The sequence below is a fragment of the Gymnoscopelus microlampas genome, assembly GCF_963454915.1.
Source record: "Gymnoscopelus microlampas genome assembly, chromosome: 20".
Classification (NCBI taxonomy): Eukaryota; Metazoa; Chordata; class Actinopteri; order Myctophiformes; family Myctophidae; genus Gymnoscopelus; species Gymnoscopelus microlampas.
The window spans coordinates 1018081-1034192 of NC_139957.1; the positions used below are offsets into that span (position 1 = coordinate 1018081).

The 16112-nt window shown below is 41.1% G+C and overlaps 1 protein-coding gene across 1 annotated transcript in view; it reads right to left on the minus strand.

Annotated features, from left to right (window-relative positions):
* The window catches only part of enpep (glutamyl aminopeptidase), a 49455-nt gene that overhangs the window by 19334 nt on the left and 14009 nt on the right, over nt 1-16112 (minus strand). Inside the window, exons 7-12 of the mRNA XM_084044179.1 lie at nt 9795-9908; nt 7628-7762; nt 6660-6725; nt 4408-4473; nt 3010-3170; nt 333-415 (exon numbers count right to left, since the gene is read on the minus strand). Of these exons, the coding sequence (XP_083900305.1) occupies nt 333-415; nt 3010-3170; nt 4408-4473; nt 6660-6725; nt 7628-7762; nt 9795-9908 (625 nt within the window). The remainder of the gene's footprint in view (nt 1-332; nt 416-3009; nt 3171-4407; nt 4474-6659; nt 6726-7627; nt 7763-9794; nt 9909-16112) is intronic.

Here is a 16112-nt window from a genome sequence, read left to right on the forward strand (position 1 = left end):
ATAAAGAATAGCATCGTTGCTGTCCGGCAGAAACCAACTCTAACACTTTCCCCCACGCTTTTGCGTTTTTTTTCTCCATAAATCAGGGCCATAAATCAGCACACATTGTCTGTGTGTTGGTAAAAAAATATTGAACCAATAAAAAGCATTAAAAAGCGCTTCTGACAAAACCAGCTAACTCCATTGGATCCTCAAACGTTCTGCTAAAGTTGGAGGATCCGGTGGAGCTGGTTTTGCTGACCCCGGCCCAGACTCCACCCCCTTTTTGACCTCCAACCTCATTGTGAACATTTTGGAGTTAGCTGTTTCTGACAGCAGAGATATAGTAGTACCTTCAATGCTCTTGTCGAACATAACAGACATGTTTTTGTCACTGGTTACCGAGTGCCACTTCACTGGGATGGTCCACTTGTAGCTGCAACACGCACGCACGCACGCACACACACACACACACACACACACACACACACACACACACACACACACACACACACACACACACACACACACACACACACACACACACACACACACACACACACACACACACACAATCAATGTTTGTCAACTATTTGCATACCAATCCAATCCCAAGAATTGTATTGAATAATTCAGTGGCACATCATGTACAAGCATAATGTGTGTACATAATGCAAACATGTAAATAATGTATATCATTGTTGTCAGGCAGTAACCTTCTATCTCTATATCTACACTCTTTTTTTTTAAATATATATTTTGGGGGCTTTTTGGCCTTTATTTATAGTTTTCAGTAGAGACAGACAGACAGACAGACAGACAGACAGACAGACAGACAGGAAAGAGGGCGAGAGAGAGAGATGGGGAGAGACACCTACGCCAGCCGCCCAGGGCAGGCCTATATACACTTTTAATGTTTTCTGTTTGTTACCGCTTCTGGGTCCTATTTCGTTGAATGACAGTTCTGTGCAAAAGTGCTTAACCCATTAAGACCGGGACGCATCTGTCCTTTTAGATTTAACCATTATCTTATACTTTGGCTATTAAAAAATAGCAGATATTTAGAGCTTGTAGATCTGCTATTTTTTGAAAAATTCTGAAAATGTGTGCAAATCTTTGAATATGTATATTTTTTAAAGCGAACATTTGTAACTCAAATCTTTGCCTCTGGGGATTCTACAAATGTACAACAAAAACCCAATAATTTTCATGATTTTTCAAAAATATCAGATCTACAAGCCCATAGCCGCGCCATGAGCTTGTATATCTGCTATTTTTAAATAGCCAAAGGATAAGATAATGGTGGTGGTGGTTACACAGATGCGTTCCTGGTTTTAATGGGTTAAGTGTGTGTGTGTGTGTGTGTGTGTGTGTGTGTGTGTGTGTGTGTGTGTGTGTGTGTGTGTGTGCGTGTGTGTGTGTGTGTGTGTGTGTGTGCGCGCGCGCGCGCGCGTGCGTGCGTGCGTGCGTGCGTGCGTGCGTGCGTGCGTGCGTGCGTGCGTGCGTGTGCGTGTGTGCGTGTGTGTCTAATAAATAAAAGTATTGACAAGAGCTTACTAATAAGAGCACTTACATAACGTACTGTAGCACTGAATAAAAATGGACAATCTGTATTCTGCTAAGAATGGTTCATTTGGTTCCATTTGTACACGATCAGAGTTAACCCATTAAGACCTGAGGCGATTCTTAAAAAAAATCTAAATCCTAACAGTTTTTGGAAAAAAATCTTAAAGGAGGAGTTCACCCAAAAAATGACTTATTATCTATCAATTGCACACCCTATGAAGCCTTGAATCCATGGATTCTTTTTTGTTTTTGTCGCATTCCTAAACTAATAATTTGATTCCCGTCTCCTACCGGCTAATGTATCCGGTAGGAGACACAAAGTAGATTATTTGTGTCTCCTACCGGAAATACACATCAAATTATTGTCTTAGGAAAACAAAAATAAATGAAATCAAGGCTTCATGGGGTGTGTAATTGATAGAAAATAAGTAACTTTTTGGGTGAACTCCTCCCTTAAAAATTATTTTTCAAGATCAGATCTACAAGCTCATAGCGCGGCACTCGGTGCCGCGCTATGAGCTTGTATATCTGCTATTTTTGAATAGCCAAAGAAATCTAAAGTGACACAGATAAATTCCAGGTCTTAATGGGTTAAATAAACCCTGAGGATTTTAGATTGGGGTCCCACAAAAAAGGTATCAAATGGGGGTCTGTGGTCTAATGCGTATCAAACTGGGGGTCCTTGAAATGAAAAAGGTTTCGAATTATGTCCCTGACCTGACCTGAATCAAGGTTATAGTTTAGCATTTTTCATGAGTTTTTGTTGTTCACTTCGTTTTGACTTTTTGTTTTAAATTTTCGACTTTGGCTAAAATGGCTTTGCTAGTTAAGTTGGCTTAGTTTAGCTTATACAGTCCCTGAAGAAGACCTTTTGTCAGCTCAAAATGTTGGTTTCTTGATGAATAGGCTCTATGCACAGCAACCAAATTGGCCGGAAATTGGGCCTCTTCCTTACTTCCTTCACAGGTGTTACCAATGATACTAATGAAGGCACTGTTCCATTTCGTGTAGCACAGTGGTTCTCACACCTTTTAGTTTCTAGGACCCCCATAACTCTGAGAGTGTACAAATGGAACCAAATGGACCCGTGTCCATTTGGTTCCATTTGTACACTGTCAGAGTTACACACCCGCAAGGGGCCATTTGGAACCCCCTCAAGTGTTTCCAGTGAGCCAACATGCACAATGTCAGCACAGACTCTATTTGACCAGAATGGAACAGAACCTTCATTAGTATCATTGGTAACACCTGTGAAGGAAATAAGAGGAGGCCCAACTTCTTTCCAATATGGCTGCTGTGCATATAGCCTATTACTATTTTGCATCGTGGCTACGAGCCATGCGGCCTCTTCTTTTATGTTTTCATTATTTTGTTATTTCATTATTTTGTTATTTTGTTATTTTGTTATTTTGTTAGTTTTAGTTAATAGTTGGCACCATAATGACATGATACTACAGTCCTGACCTGAAGGGTGAAGAGGGCTGGCTGGCATCAGCGTTGGGGTCCAGGAGAAACCGCTTCTGGGTCAGCGTGGCAGCGGATCCCGAAACAGACACGTCCAGTACAGGATACCCCATCTGTTTTGTCCATGTGTTCATCACCTCTGGTACTGGTAGACCACTCACCTGGATACGCATGCACGCACGCACGCACGCACGCACGCACGCACGCACGTAGGCACGCACACACACACACACACACACACACACACACACACACACACACACACACGTAAGTGATTGTAAGTGATTTTCTATTGTTACATGGAGTGTTAATTAGCTTTATATTGTGATAGTACTCATTGCTATAGAGTGTTTGATCAATAACAGGGATCTCCCTGTCTCTCCAGCTCTTCAATAAGCAGCAAATGCATTTTATGGTCAGGATACCAATTCTACAGTATCTAATCAGGAAAGAGGACTCATAGGATACAGCTGTATGACCCTAGTCTACACTGTACAATCCTCAGTGTTTATTTAAATCTGAGAGTTACAGAGCTGGAACTGGAACGATTGAAGCTCATAATTGGCAACCCACCTGAAAATGTATTTTCTGTTTATTACAGAGCTGGAGAGACAGGGAGACCCCTGTTACTGAACAAATTTACTCTATAGCAATGATTACTATCACAATATAGAGCTTTTATATTTTAGCATAAAATGCTTTGTTTCAACCAAGAATATCACTAAAACAAAAATATTTTGTAAAAAAGTGTTTGTTCAGTAACAGGGGTCTCCCGTCTCTCCAGCGCTTTAATAAAAAGAAAATACATTTTCAGATGGGTTGCCAAATTTCAGCCAATCAGGAAAAGAGTACCAATTTTTGTCTGCTCACTTCTTTGTGTCATCACTTCCAATTTCTCTTGTTTAATCTGTATCCTTTGCGAGTTCTCCCTCCTGATTGGATAGGTATCCTGACCTGAAAACGCATGTTCTGTTTACCAAAGAGCTGGAGAAACGGCCAAACGGGGAAACTCCGTTTTAATGAACACTCTATAGCAATGATTACTATCAGAACATAAGGAAATGTTGCTCTTATTTTAACAAAAAAATGATCACCTTTAAAGTGTGAACTACTCCTACCTTTAAAGGAGCAGTTCCCCCATTCTCAACCTACAGTATGTTCATATAATTGGTTCCTCCTGACGATTGACAATGTCACTGTTATGCAAGATGGTGCATCTTACAATGAGCATTAGTGAGGACCAATTATATGAAGATACGGTTGAAAGTGGATGCAGTACTCCTTTAAGTGCAGCATTTGAGTGATCGTGTGTAGTTACTTCCCACCACAGGGGATTCGTAGACAGCGGCTTAGCATAATAAGTGGTTCTTCACAATAATAAGATGTGGTTGAACCTACATTGGCCAGACTGGCCCAGAAGTTGTCTGTTTTGGCGTTCTTGAAGTGAAAGTCCTTCAGGTATTTCTGTTGAGAGAAGGCTGTACAGTAAATACGTATCTGGACATTTACACATTTATTTCATCAGTACTGTATTGTGTGATGTTTAAACTAACTATGTTACAACTAGAACTGTCACAGTACAGACTTATAACCTACTTCAGCGGTTCTCAAACTTTTTAATTTCAAGAATCCCCAGTTATATGCATTAGACCACGGACCCCCATTACTCTGAAAGTGTACACATGGAACAGAGTTACAGACCCGTAAGGGTCCATTTGGTTCCATGTGTACACTCTCAGAGTTACAGACCTGTAAGGGTCCATTTGGTTCCATTTGTACACTCTCAAGAGTCCTAACTATCAATCATTTTGCTGGAACCCCCCCCCCCAAGGGTCCTGTTCATTTGTCCTCTACTAGGCATATTAACCAATGAAAAACATTAACAAGTTCTTGTGACTAAATAATAACTTCATTATTAGATCCATTGAAACACAGGTTATTTTTTTCCATACGTAAGGTTTCCACCCTACAGTGACCGCAATGTACATGTGAATAGTATAAACAATACACTCAGGCCTTCATCAGTGTTGATGAAGGCCTGAGTAGCCGAAACGTGTCCTTTTGTGTGAGACTGCTGCAGAAACAATTACCTTGTGAGTGCAGACTGTTTCTTAAGACTGGCCTACATTGTTCTCACAGCGTCACCTTGCTAAACTAATGGCCTAAGTCATTTTTTGAGGAAAACAATTTTTTTGCCTAAGTCAGCTCCTCATGACACTGGCCACCTCTGGTAAAATCGCCCATCTCCTAATTGAAAAGGATCATGCTGTTCACTCCCCTTTTAGTATAATGGCCTATAGACCCCTTAACAGACGACGTCACACTGATAAGAACCAGTATGCGTGTAGTCTCGCGTAGCCAGACCCCACAGAAAATGAAAAACAGCGACCTCTGCTTTTCTGATATTCTGTGGAGTCTGGCAGGAGTATAATGTTAGACTAGAGCGCAGGGAAACACCGGTTTCATGTCTGCCTATAGCGCATCACTTCCGGTTGGTGCGACCATGTTTTCATTCCCACTAACAATATTTCTACACGGAACACTAACACCACTTCTCCCAGAGAACATGGATGGTTTTGGTTATAAGCCCACTTGTTTCTATGATGAAAGAGTAATTTAAAATGTGAATATCTTTCCGTGGTTTTGTCCGCTCCGAGGACGCTATTGTTAAATTAGTTTCGGCTAGTTTCGAGGGGGGGAGGGTGGATCATGGTGGATGGACACGTGAATCCCGCCCACTACATTTGATTGGGTAAAGCGCGGCCCACTTCCTGATCTGAAGGCACGCCCACTTGTATCCAATGCGCACTGGTTAGGACGAACCGCTCCGACAGATTCCACCGCAGGTCGGAATCTGTTCTTGAGAGATTAGTATGCGTGCAACCAGTATGCGCTAAATGAAACCCATTCTATCAGGTCTCGCCAGGACGTGCCACACTAGCCAACACACAAGAGGGGGTTGGGGTGTGCTGAAACTAGCGCACCCCGAAACAACAGGTTGGAAATTGATTGGGTGAAACAATCACCTGCGCATCCAGTCTCAATGTTAGTAAACAATTAATTGGTCTGTACTCCCTAGTGTGACTTAGGCCAAAATAGACAATTTTTTTGGCCTAAGTCACATGGTTTTGTGACTTAGGCCAAATTATTTACTGATTTAGGCCATTTTTGTTTTGCCTAAGTCAGATTTAATCCTATTTAAACCTATTCTACCTAACCCCTAAATCTCTTATGTTACATAACTGACAGACAGTGTTATTTCTATTTCAATTGTCAAAATGTCTTAAAAACATTTTGGTTGAAATGATTAAGAAATATCATTGTGTTGATTAAGAAATATCATTGTGTTGTCATTGTTTTGTTTTGGATCAGTTTTTTATTTTTCCTGAAAAACTTTTTAAAAAATGACATAGGCCATTAGTTTAGCAAGGCGACGCTATACTTTATACACTGTGGACATATAGATATACCTGCTTTATACACTGTGGACATGTAGATATACCTGCTTTATACACTGTGGACATGTACATAATACCTGCTTTATACACTGTGGACTGTTATAAAGACCAATACACACTTACACCCCCAATACTCTAGGTAAAAGGGTACCAGAGTTAAGGAGTGTAGTGTATTAGTGAGGATGAACTTACTCGACATCCGTCTCTGAAGGTTTCTCTCCCCAACCAGTCCTCTACCATCCTGAGAATGGACGCTCCCTGTGGACATGGACATATACCTGTTATTAATACTGTGGACATGGACATATACCTGTTATTAACACTGTGGACATGGACATATACCTGTTATTAACACTGTGGACATGGACATATACCTGTTATTAACACTGTGGACATGTACATATACCTGCATATTCTTCTAAACGTATGTTCTACATTGCAGTTGAAGAAATAGCAGATTGAGGCCTTTGCTTTTATGAAATATCCGAGACCATTAGGTTCTTTTTTTGGAAGATGCTTCCAAATTCAAACACTCGTTAAAGGTAGGGTAAGTGATATTTTTTGTTTTTGTTTTTTGTTAAAAGGTTAAAGCACTATTGTAGTAATCATTGCTATAAAGTGTTTGTTGAGTAACAGGGGTCTCCCGTCTCTCCAGCGTTTGATAAAAAGAAAATACATGTTCAGGTAGCTGACAAAATGTCAGCCAATCAAGAAAGAGTACCCATTTATCAGCTTTATTTGTATAGTGTTCCGGTTCTGTGATTAGATAAAATTGGTATCCCGACCTGAAAAAGCATTTTCTGCTTAATAAAGAGCTGGAGAGACATGGAGAGTCCTGTTAATGAGCAAACACTCTATAGCAATGAGTACCAGATCAGAATTATAGTATCAGAATATAGAGCTATTTTTTATTTTAACCAAAGAAGATCACTTACCCTACCTTTGATCTAACCTATACTATTGCTAGTTTGAACACTTCAATTACTCTTTCACCTTAAAATAACTAATAACCGAAAATAGCCAATCTACAAGCTCACAACGCGTCGCTTTCCGGTGATTCCTTGGAAGACTTCTGTGGAATTCAAATGACTGAAATCAGTGGCGGCGAATGAGTACTTGAATCCATGTGAGATGGTGTGTTTTTTGGGGTGAAAGGGTACCTTGCTGTATGAGATGGCGTCGAACACAGAGGTGATCTCGGCGGGCGTTGACACGTTCACGATGATTGGATGAGAGGACAGGAGAGCATCGTTGGTCATCACAGGAAGAACATCACTGATGATCATGATGTCACGCTGTTATGATGACACAACACACACACACACACACACACACACACACACACACACACACACACACACACACACACACACACACACACACACACACACACACACACACACACAATTTCACACTGATAAGACGTCATTAAATGGCTTTTTTGCTCATTTCAATTTGAAGCGTGTTGTGCCTCAACCAATCAAAGTCTCAGCCCGTCGCCTCGGGCTATGGGATCGCTAGCATCTCACTGCTGCCAGAGAAGGCTAGTGTTTGTTGCCTGTTGCCCAAAGCATGTTTTTAAAATGGTGCGAAATGTTACCAAATGGCTTATTTCTCATCTAAAATCTTTTCAGATACATATTTTATTGTACTGTTTGTTTGTTTGTTTGTTTATTTATTTCGAACATAAAAAAAAAAAAAATACAAGAAAGAAAAAAAAAGTAAATACAGAAAACGATAGCTCAAAAGTACAATAAAACATAAAAAAATGTGGTGATGCATAGTCATTTTCAACTTTATAATAAAATCTTAATTGTTCGAAAAGGAGTAGAAAGAAGCCTAAGGTTACTGTATCTGGCTCTACCCCTATTGTAACTATATATGTTTACATATACAGTACATACATATACATAGTATCAAATATATATATATATATATATATGTGTGTGTGTTTGAGTGTAATACGAGTAATTCACCTTCTGGACGTCATCTTGAATGAGATTTAAAACAGAGTAACCCTGTATAATTAAATCAGGTGTGTTTGGAGGAACATGAGCTATGGGAATCACACAGGTGAATGAAATCATGACTCACAGAGCCGGTCCACCCTATACGCACACTACGCAGGTTGCGTAGGGCCCCGCCTACCCGCGTCTTTCTTTTTTTTTTCTTTCGTCTTTTTTTACCCGCGTCTTTTTTCGCCGCCGCGGCAGGGCCCCCTTTCCTGTATCCTGCTTAGGGCCCCTGTGGAGTCTAAACTGGCACTGCTGGAACACATACGTTATTCTTAACGTTAATGCTTGAACCCTAGCGTCCCTATTCTGGAGGCGAACATTAAGTGGAAATCGTAGATCTACAAGCTCACAACGTGTCACGTCGTGAGGCATTATGACACATTGTGAGCTTGTAGATCTGCTATTTTCGATGAACGTTTGCCCCCAGAATAGGGCCGCTAGGGTTCAAGTGGTTAAGAATGCACCTAGGTGCATATAACCCTAATTTTCACTGTATGTTCAAAACTAATCCCGTAAACTAATTAGACAATTGAAGAGCAGTGTTAGTGCTAGTGCTTATAGAGCAGGGTTGGGCAACCTTGATGATGTAGAGGGCCACTATATTTCCACACTCACTCCAGAGGGCCACATTGCATCATTTTGTCGGGCAGACACCTCTTATCTCCATATTTTACCTTTTTCCGTAAATTAATGCTGTACTTCGCCATTCTGTCACACCAAAGTAGCAAAGCTTGTAGATCTGCTATTTTTGCTATTTTTTAATTGGAATCCTGAAAAGTAACATTTTTATTTCATTTCAAATGCATTTAGTTATACTTATGTTAACTTTTTGAACTTAAATACAAATACATTGGACATAGAAAAGACAATATAATTTTAATACTAGTCATTGAGCTACTAAGCTACTGACTAAAGTAATTACAGTGGGTCATGTTTGCATGTTTGGAATTGGAACAGCTGAAATCAATAATATATCAGTATTCCCATATTAACCTGCGGGACGCATTAAGTGAAGGTGGGGGCCGCATTTGGCCCCCGGGCCGCCAGTTGCCCATGCATGTTATAGAGAGTGACTCTCCATTCCCCAGTCAGTGCTTATAGAGAGTGTCTCTCCATTCCCCAGTCAGTGCTTATAGAGTGCATAGCAAAAAATCCTGAAGGGCACGTCAACAAGTGTCATTTGGTAGCGGCGGACATCTTGGTGCGTCATAAACAGCTTGACTCAACATTGACTCCCACCCATGTGTGCATCTACAATGCCACGCCCCCCGTGGTGACGACACGTTGCCAAGCACTATAGAGAGTGACTCACCATTCCCCAGTCAGGCTCAGCTTTTTCCACACCGATGTACTCAAAGAAACTGGCGAAGCCCTCGTTTAGCCACAGGTCATCCCACCAGTCCATGGTCACGATGTTCCCAAACCACTGCAACACACACATTATGCAATGAACAATGGTGTCAAGTAACTAAGTACATCTACTCAAGTACTGTGCGTAAGTACAATTTTAAGGTATTTCTTATTTTCTTCAGTATTTACAATTTTCAATACTTCTACCCCTACATCTCAGAGGAAAATACTTCACTACTATTATATGAAAACTTTAGTTACTAGTTACTTTGTAGATTTGGATTATTATTACAAAACATTAACCACTTCAGCCCAATTTAAAATTTAAGCTTGTAGATCTGCTATTTGAAATATAGATTTTAGTACATTTTATACATACAATACCTTGTGAAACGAGACATTCTGTATAATGAGTACTTTTAAACAGAGTGTTTCTACATTGCAGTATTGATACTTTAACTTACAGTTTTTCACAATTGTTAACACACAAAAAGCGAAAATTCGGCACAATTTTCACAACCTTAACTTCATGTACTAATCGCTGGACCCAATTTGGCACTACTTCACACTCCCTTATCTGCATTAGACTCTGACTTTCCTTCTTTACACTCTGATGTCAATTACATTATCACCTTGTTGTCCAAACACTACACACAATGTTCAGTTGTTGCACACACTTCTCACATAAAATCTCAAAGCATCAATCTACAACACACCTTGTTGTCCAAACACTACACACATGTTCAGTTGTTGCACACACTTCTCACGTAAAATCTCAAAGCATCAATCTGCAACACACAGATAGTCAAATCTCTAAACATTCAGGTCTGGTGAGCAATTTGCACCACCGGGCTGCTCCAGTGCGTGAGTGGTTCCAGGACCACCCACATTTTTCCATTCTGTACCTTCGACCTTATTCTCCTTTCCTGAATCCCATTGAGGAGTTATTTTGAGCTTGGAGGTGGAAGGTAAATGAACGGAACCCACAGAGCCGGGTCCCACTTCTCCAGGCCATATGGAGGAGGCTTGTGGCAACGTCACTGTTAGGGTGTGAATCTTCTGCTATCTCACGATTCGATTCGATTCCGATTGTTGGGGTCACGATTCCGATTCTTTTCCGATTTTTTCAAAACAAACGATTCTCGATTAGTAAAATATGTTTTTTTCCAATTCAAAATCGAAAAATGTCATTATACAAAAATCGTGAAAATCTATTGCGGCCCTAGTCACTGTTGAGGTCTGTCGGGGCTTCATGCGCCACTCGAGGCGTTTCTTCCAACGCTGCTTGGACAGGGAGAACATTGCCTATGATGTGGATGGCCCTCTGGCCAGACATGAACCGGAGGCATGATGCCTAAATCATGTAGAGAAATAAAACTTTTTTGGCTGCATATTTGTGTTTTGTTTTATGTTTGACTATGAAAAAAGTAGGCCTACACTGAGTCATTTTACAAAAGGAGAAATGGTTCATTCTCCATAGTCATTGTCATTTATGGTGTGTTCCATTTATATGATTGTGTTTTCAATTTTGCCCTGCAGTGTGTTGTAAATGCTTGGTAGAGTGCAGCACATGCTTAGTTGTGTGTACTCAATGAATGGTATGTGTGTGTCATTTGAAAATATGGCTGTGTGTACCAAATGAAAACACAAGTTCCATTTTGTGAACAGTTAAAAGATTTGATGGCAAAGAGTCATCTTGCAAAGGGAGAGTAGGGTTTAGCATTTTCTGTGTGAGGTTTGCAGTTTTGTGTGTGCAGTTTTGAGAAAGCCGTTAGTTTTTTGAGAAACGTGTGTTAACAATTGTGAAAAACTGTAAAGAGGTGGTGCCATGGTTTTGCACTTTTTCTTTTTTTCGTGTGTATATGAGGTTGATAGAACTTCATTAAGCCCCCTGGTGGTGTTTTTATGGTGTTTTATGTCTTCTCTGACTATTTTGAGTTTCTTCCTGGAGGCGGAAACCTTGAGGGTCAAACGTGCCAAAAACAGCACTTTAATGACACAGTAAAATTATAGGAGGGACTAGGACAGGTGGGTGGTGCTAAGGTGGTGGAGGAGGTGCTAAGGTGAGAACCAGGTATAATTATAACATAAAAACATAATATTCCACATAAAAACATAATTTTAACACTTTCTGTACACTGTTTAAAAAAAACAAAAAAAAACAAACATAATACCTGATGATTATGTTTTAGGGGGGGGAAATCACTAAAAATCACGGCACCCCGTCTTTAAAGGGATACTAGGGAGTTCAGAGGTAAATACACACCAGCAGTACTTTTCCCCGACCACCAGGGGGTGACGTAGGAGGGACCTCCATAGAGAGGTTCTTTTGAAGGCATGGTGCCCGAAAACAGGTTGCTTTATTGGGATACAATATGCGGAAATTCCCGCCCTGCTGGTTCTCTGAATTTTTTTTTAAAAATAGGCTCTTTCATGATAAATTGACCACATATATGAAGTTAAACAACTAAATTCTATCCACACGCTATCTTAAAATTAAATTCTGTGCCTCAAAAACGAAGTTTGAGAGCGTTTTAAAACCGAAAGTAAACGTTCATACGGACACGGACGCGCACGGACGCGCACATGCGTGCGTTAATTTACGTACCGGACATAAACATAGAACACATAAACATTAGGGAAAATACGGATTTCAGAAGGAGGACTGTGTTTCAATGCATATAAACACCCCAGCATCATTATATAGTGGCTGATAGAGGGGAAAAAATGCAAAATATATATATTTTAAATTTAGGCTTAATGTTCCCTACAATGCCTTTAAGTTAAAAAAAACGAGTACTTTTTCCACCACTGGCGAGGGGTGTAATGCATACATTTTTATTTCAATGATCCAATTATATCGATATGTAAACAGCAACATACAGTATGTATCGTGTGTATACTTGTATCGATCCTGAGAACTTGTGCCTTGTATTTAGTAATGTTAAAACAAGAGGTTTAATTACTTCAAGCTACATTCCATATAACTACACATCATCTCTATATATAATTAAATATATGGAATTTCTGCATGCCTGTCAAGATGGGAGTTTGTCCATTTGGTCAAATAAAATGTCTATGTATTTGCCAGTGAATTATTGTGTTTACTTATTTATACCCATAATAATTCATGTTTGTCTCTGCCAGGCCGAAAGGCATGGCGAGAGAGTATGTTTTGCACCCAGTCCGTCCGTCCGTCCGTCCGTCCGTGTGTGTGTGTGTGTGTGTGTGTGTGTGTGTGTGTGTGTGTGTGTGTGTGTGCGTGCGTGCGTGCGTGCGTGCGTGCGTGCGTGCGTGCGTGCGTGCGTGCGTGCGTCCATCTGTGAACAGCTAATCTCCGACACCATTGGCTTGATCGCAACGAAACTGTGCACACACACTCCCTGGATGCCAATTCAGAACCTTTGCCCCAAATCTTTCACATGGGCCTGTTATAGCGCCACCAGGAGGCCGCTTTTTCCAAAAAATAAATTTGACAGTACTCCTACAGATTTTGTCCAAACATCACGCAAATCGGTACACAGTATCTCTATAGTCATTAAACGAAACAGGTATTACAGATTTTTCATATTCCACCCTGATTGGCTAAAATGGCTTCCAAAGTTTGCAGGAGTGCTCTGTTCAAAACAAATTGCCTCAAATCATGATCACAGCATGCAATTTCCTTGAAATTCTGCACGCACATTCACACGGGAGGCATACGATAATCCGACATCCCTTTTCTCCGACTATGTGGCATCCGCGTGCGGTTAGGGTTAGGGTGCGGGTTTGGTATAGGGTTAGTATTGGAAACGTCGGAGGCATGCGCTGTCGGAGGAATGCGCTGTCGGACCATTCACACTATGCCGAGGAAGAATGTCACTTCCATTTTTTTTAAATCAGCCTCATGGTGGCGCTATAACAGGCCGATTCGTGTTTTTACCTATAACTGCACCAATCTGTTGGCTACAACACTTAGTATGAGCACTCCCTAGAGGCCAAGGAAAAACCTTTGCCCTCCATTTTTCACATCTGCCTTTTATAGCGCCACCAAGAGGCCGACATATGTAAAACACATTTTTTATATTACTCCTTCCCAGTGAGTGAGTGAGTGAGTGCGTGCGTGCGTGCGTGCGTGCGTGCGTGCGTGCGTGCGTGCGTACGTGCGTACGTGCGTACGTGCGTGCGTGCGTAAGTAAGTAAGTAAGTAAGTAAGCAAGTAAGTAGTCTTGGAAAGCACCAGTTCCCTGAGCCATGTGGCCCATAGGGCAGGAGCTTCTTTTTTCTTTTTTTTCTCCCTTTTAAGATGTCCTGCAGTTTGAGGAATGCAGAGATGTGTTCAGCTGACCATACCGCTCTCTCCACAGGACCTTGTGATCCTGTAAAGCACTGTTTGTCATCATAGGGTCCGGGGACCACCGGGGGTCCAAATGGACCCTTGCGGGTCTGTAGCTCTGAGAACGTACAAATGGAACCAAATGGACCCAGAGCAAATAATACAAAAATAAATAAAACAAATCAAAATAATACAATGGGGGTCTGTGGTCTAATGCGTATCAAACTGGGGGTCCTTGACATTAAACCCCTGGTACCCCGTACCTGAGGTTGAGAACCAGTGCTCGGCAGCAGGCTCTGCATGGTCCTGTGTAGGCCTGTCATAATTACTATATCACAACCTGACCGCAATTATTTCTGCCTAATCACCCAGACTGTTTTAATCACTTTCAACCTGAGATCTATGTTTGGGACATTTAATCACTTTAAACCTGAGATCTATGTTTGGGACATTAAAGGAAAGAAATACAAGAGAAGAAAGGAATTTTTCAAAGATTGAATCTGCAAACCAGATGGGCTATGTATTTATTTATTTTTATTTGTTTTTATAAAAAAATATAATTATTATTATTATTATTATTATCATTATTATTATTATTATTATTTGTATGGGAGTAGGGAGTATTATCACACGGGAGTCTGTCCCCGTTAATGCGCTAGACCCCTGGGAGATGGATTATCATTAATGACTGTCAATTGTTTGTGAATTATTGGTCAGCTCCTCTATGGTGCAGGTGTAGAAGGCTAGAGTTAATAATAGAGAGGGCACCGGATATCCCCTCCCATCCACTTGCTCATGAATTGCTCACACAGCGCATGGGCCGAAATCACCCCTTTTTCCGGGTTGTGAAATGTGGTGGGCGAGGCCTATTTGGGGCTTCTGCACGTCACTTCTGTGATGCGTTTTGCGTCACAGAAGCTTGCGCAGCCCCGTGCGCATGCTCGTGCGCACGCTCGTGAGTCGAGCCCATTGGTCGAAACCGTTTTTACTTGTTCGTGACAGAAGCCCCAGGCCGTTTTAAGCTGCAGTACCTAAAATGGCCAGCATGTCCATTCTGCTTCAATGAAACCACTGGGTTCTGGGGGCTTGGTAGAAGGTGGTTGGGTCGTACATGTGCCCAACGCCCTGGAGCTCCCCAAGACCAAGAAACGCTTTCTCTGTTGCTGCCCCCCTCCCTCTGGAATGCACTCCCCAACCATATTAGAGATGAGATTATTTTATTATTATTCATGTATCTTTTCTTAATGAAGTTAATTCCTCACTTTTATTTCATGTTAAGCAACTTTGGGTACCTAGAAAAGCGCTCTATAAATCTGAGCTATTCTAATTATTATGAATGTCCAGTGCTGTCTTGGACAGTACAGCTATTATTAGCTTACGGTTCAGTGTAATTGGGGTTAATGTTAGGGTTGAGATTGAACCATTAACTGCTCACGTCTGTCTGTCTGTCTGTCTGTCTGTCTGTGTGCGTGAGTGTGTGCGTGCGTATAAAAACAAATATATTTCATGAGTCCATCCAATGTAAGAATGTTTTGGAACTAGTGTGTGTGTGTGTGTGTGTGTGTGTGTGTGGGGGGGGGGGCATCTTGACATGAAATATTGGCTTTTATACTGTTATTTGCTTGATACACTTTGTTGCATGTGGTGCGGAACGTGCAAGTACACATCTGAAAAGATCATGAAAAGTATGTACAGTTCTGCATTTTTATATTGTAAATATAGTGATTTTTTGTTTTTTTTGGAGGTAAGGTAGTCCTTGAGGATTGTTGGATGTCTGATGACTTGAGGACAAGCGTGTGTTCTTTATGACTTTATGGTGTGGTGACAATGACATGTTCCTGTAATCGGTCCATAAATCTTTACAGACTGCCTCTCTAGCACCTATCTGTGAGGGATCAGATTCAGCCCTGCCATAAAACCTCATAAAAGCGTCAGGATCACATGCTCGGTGCGTACATTATTCCT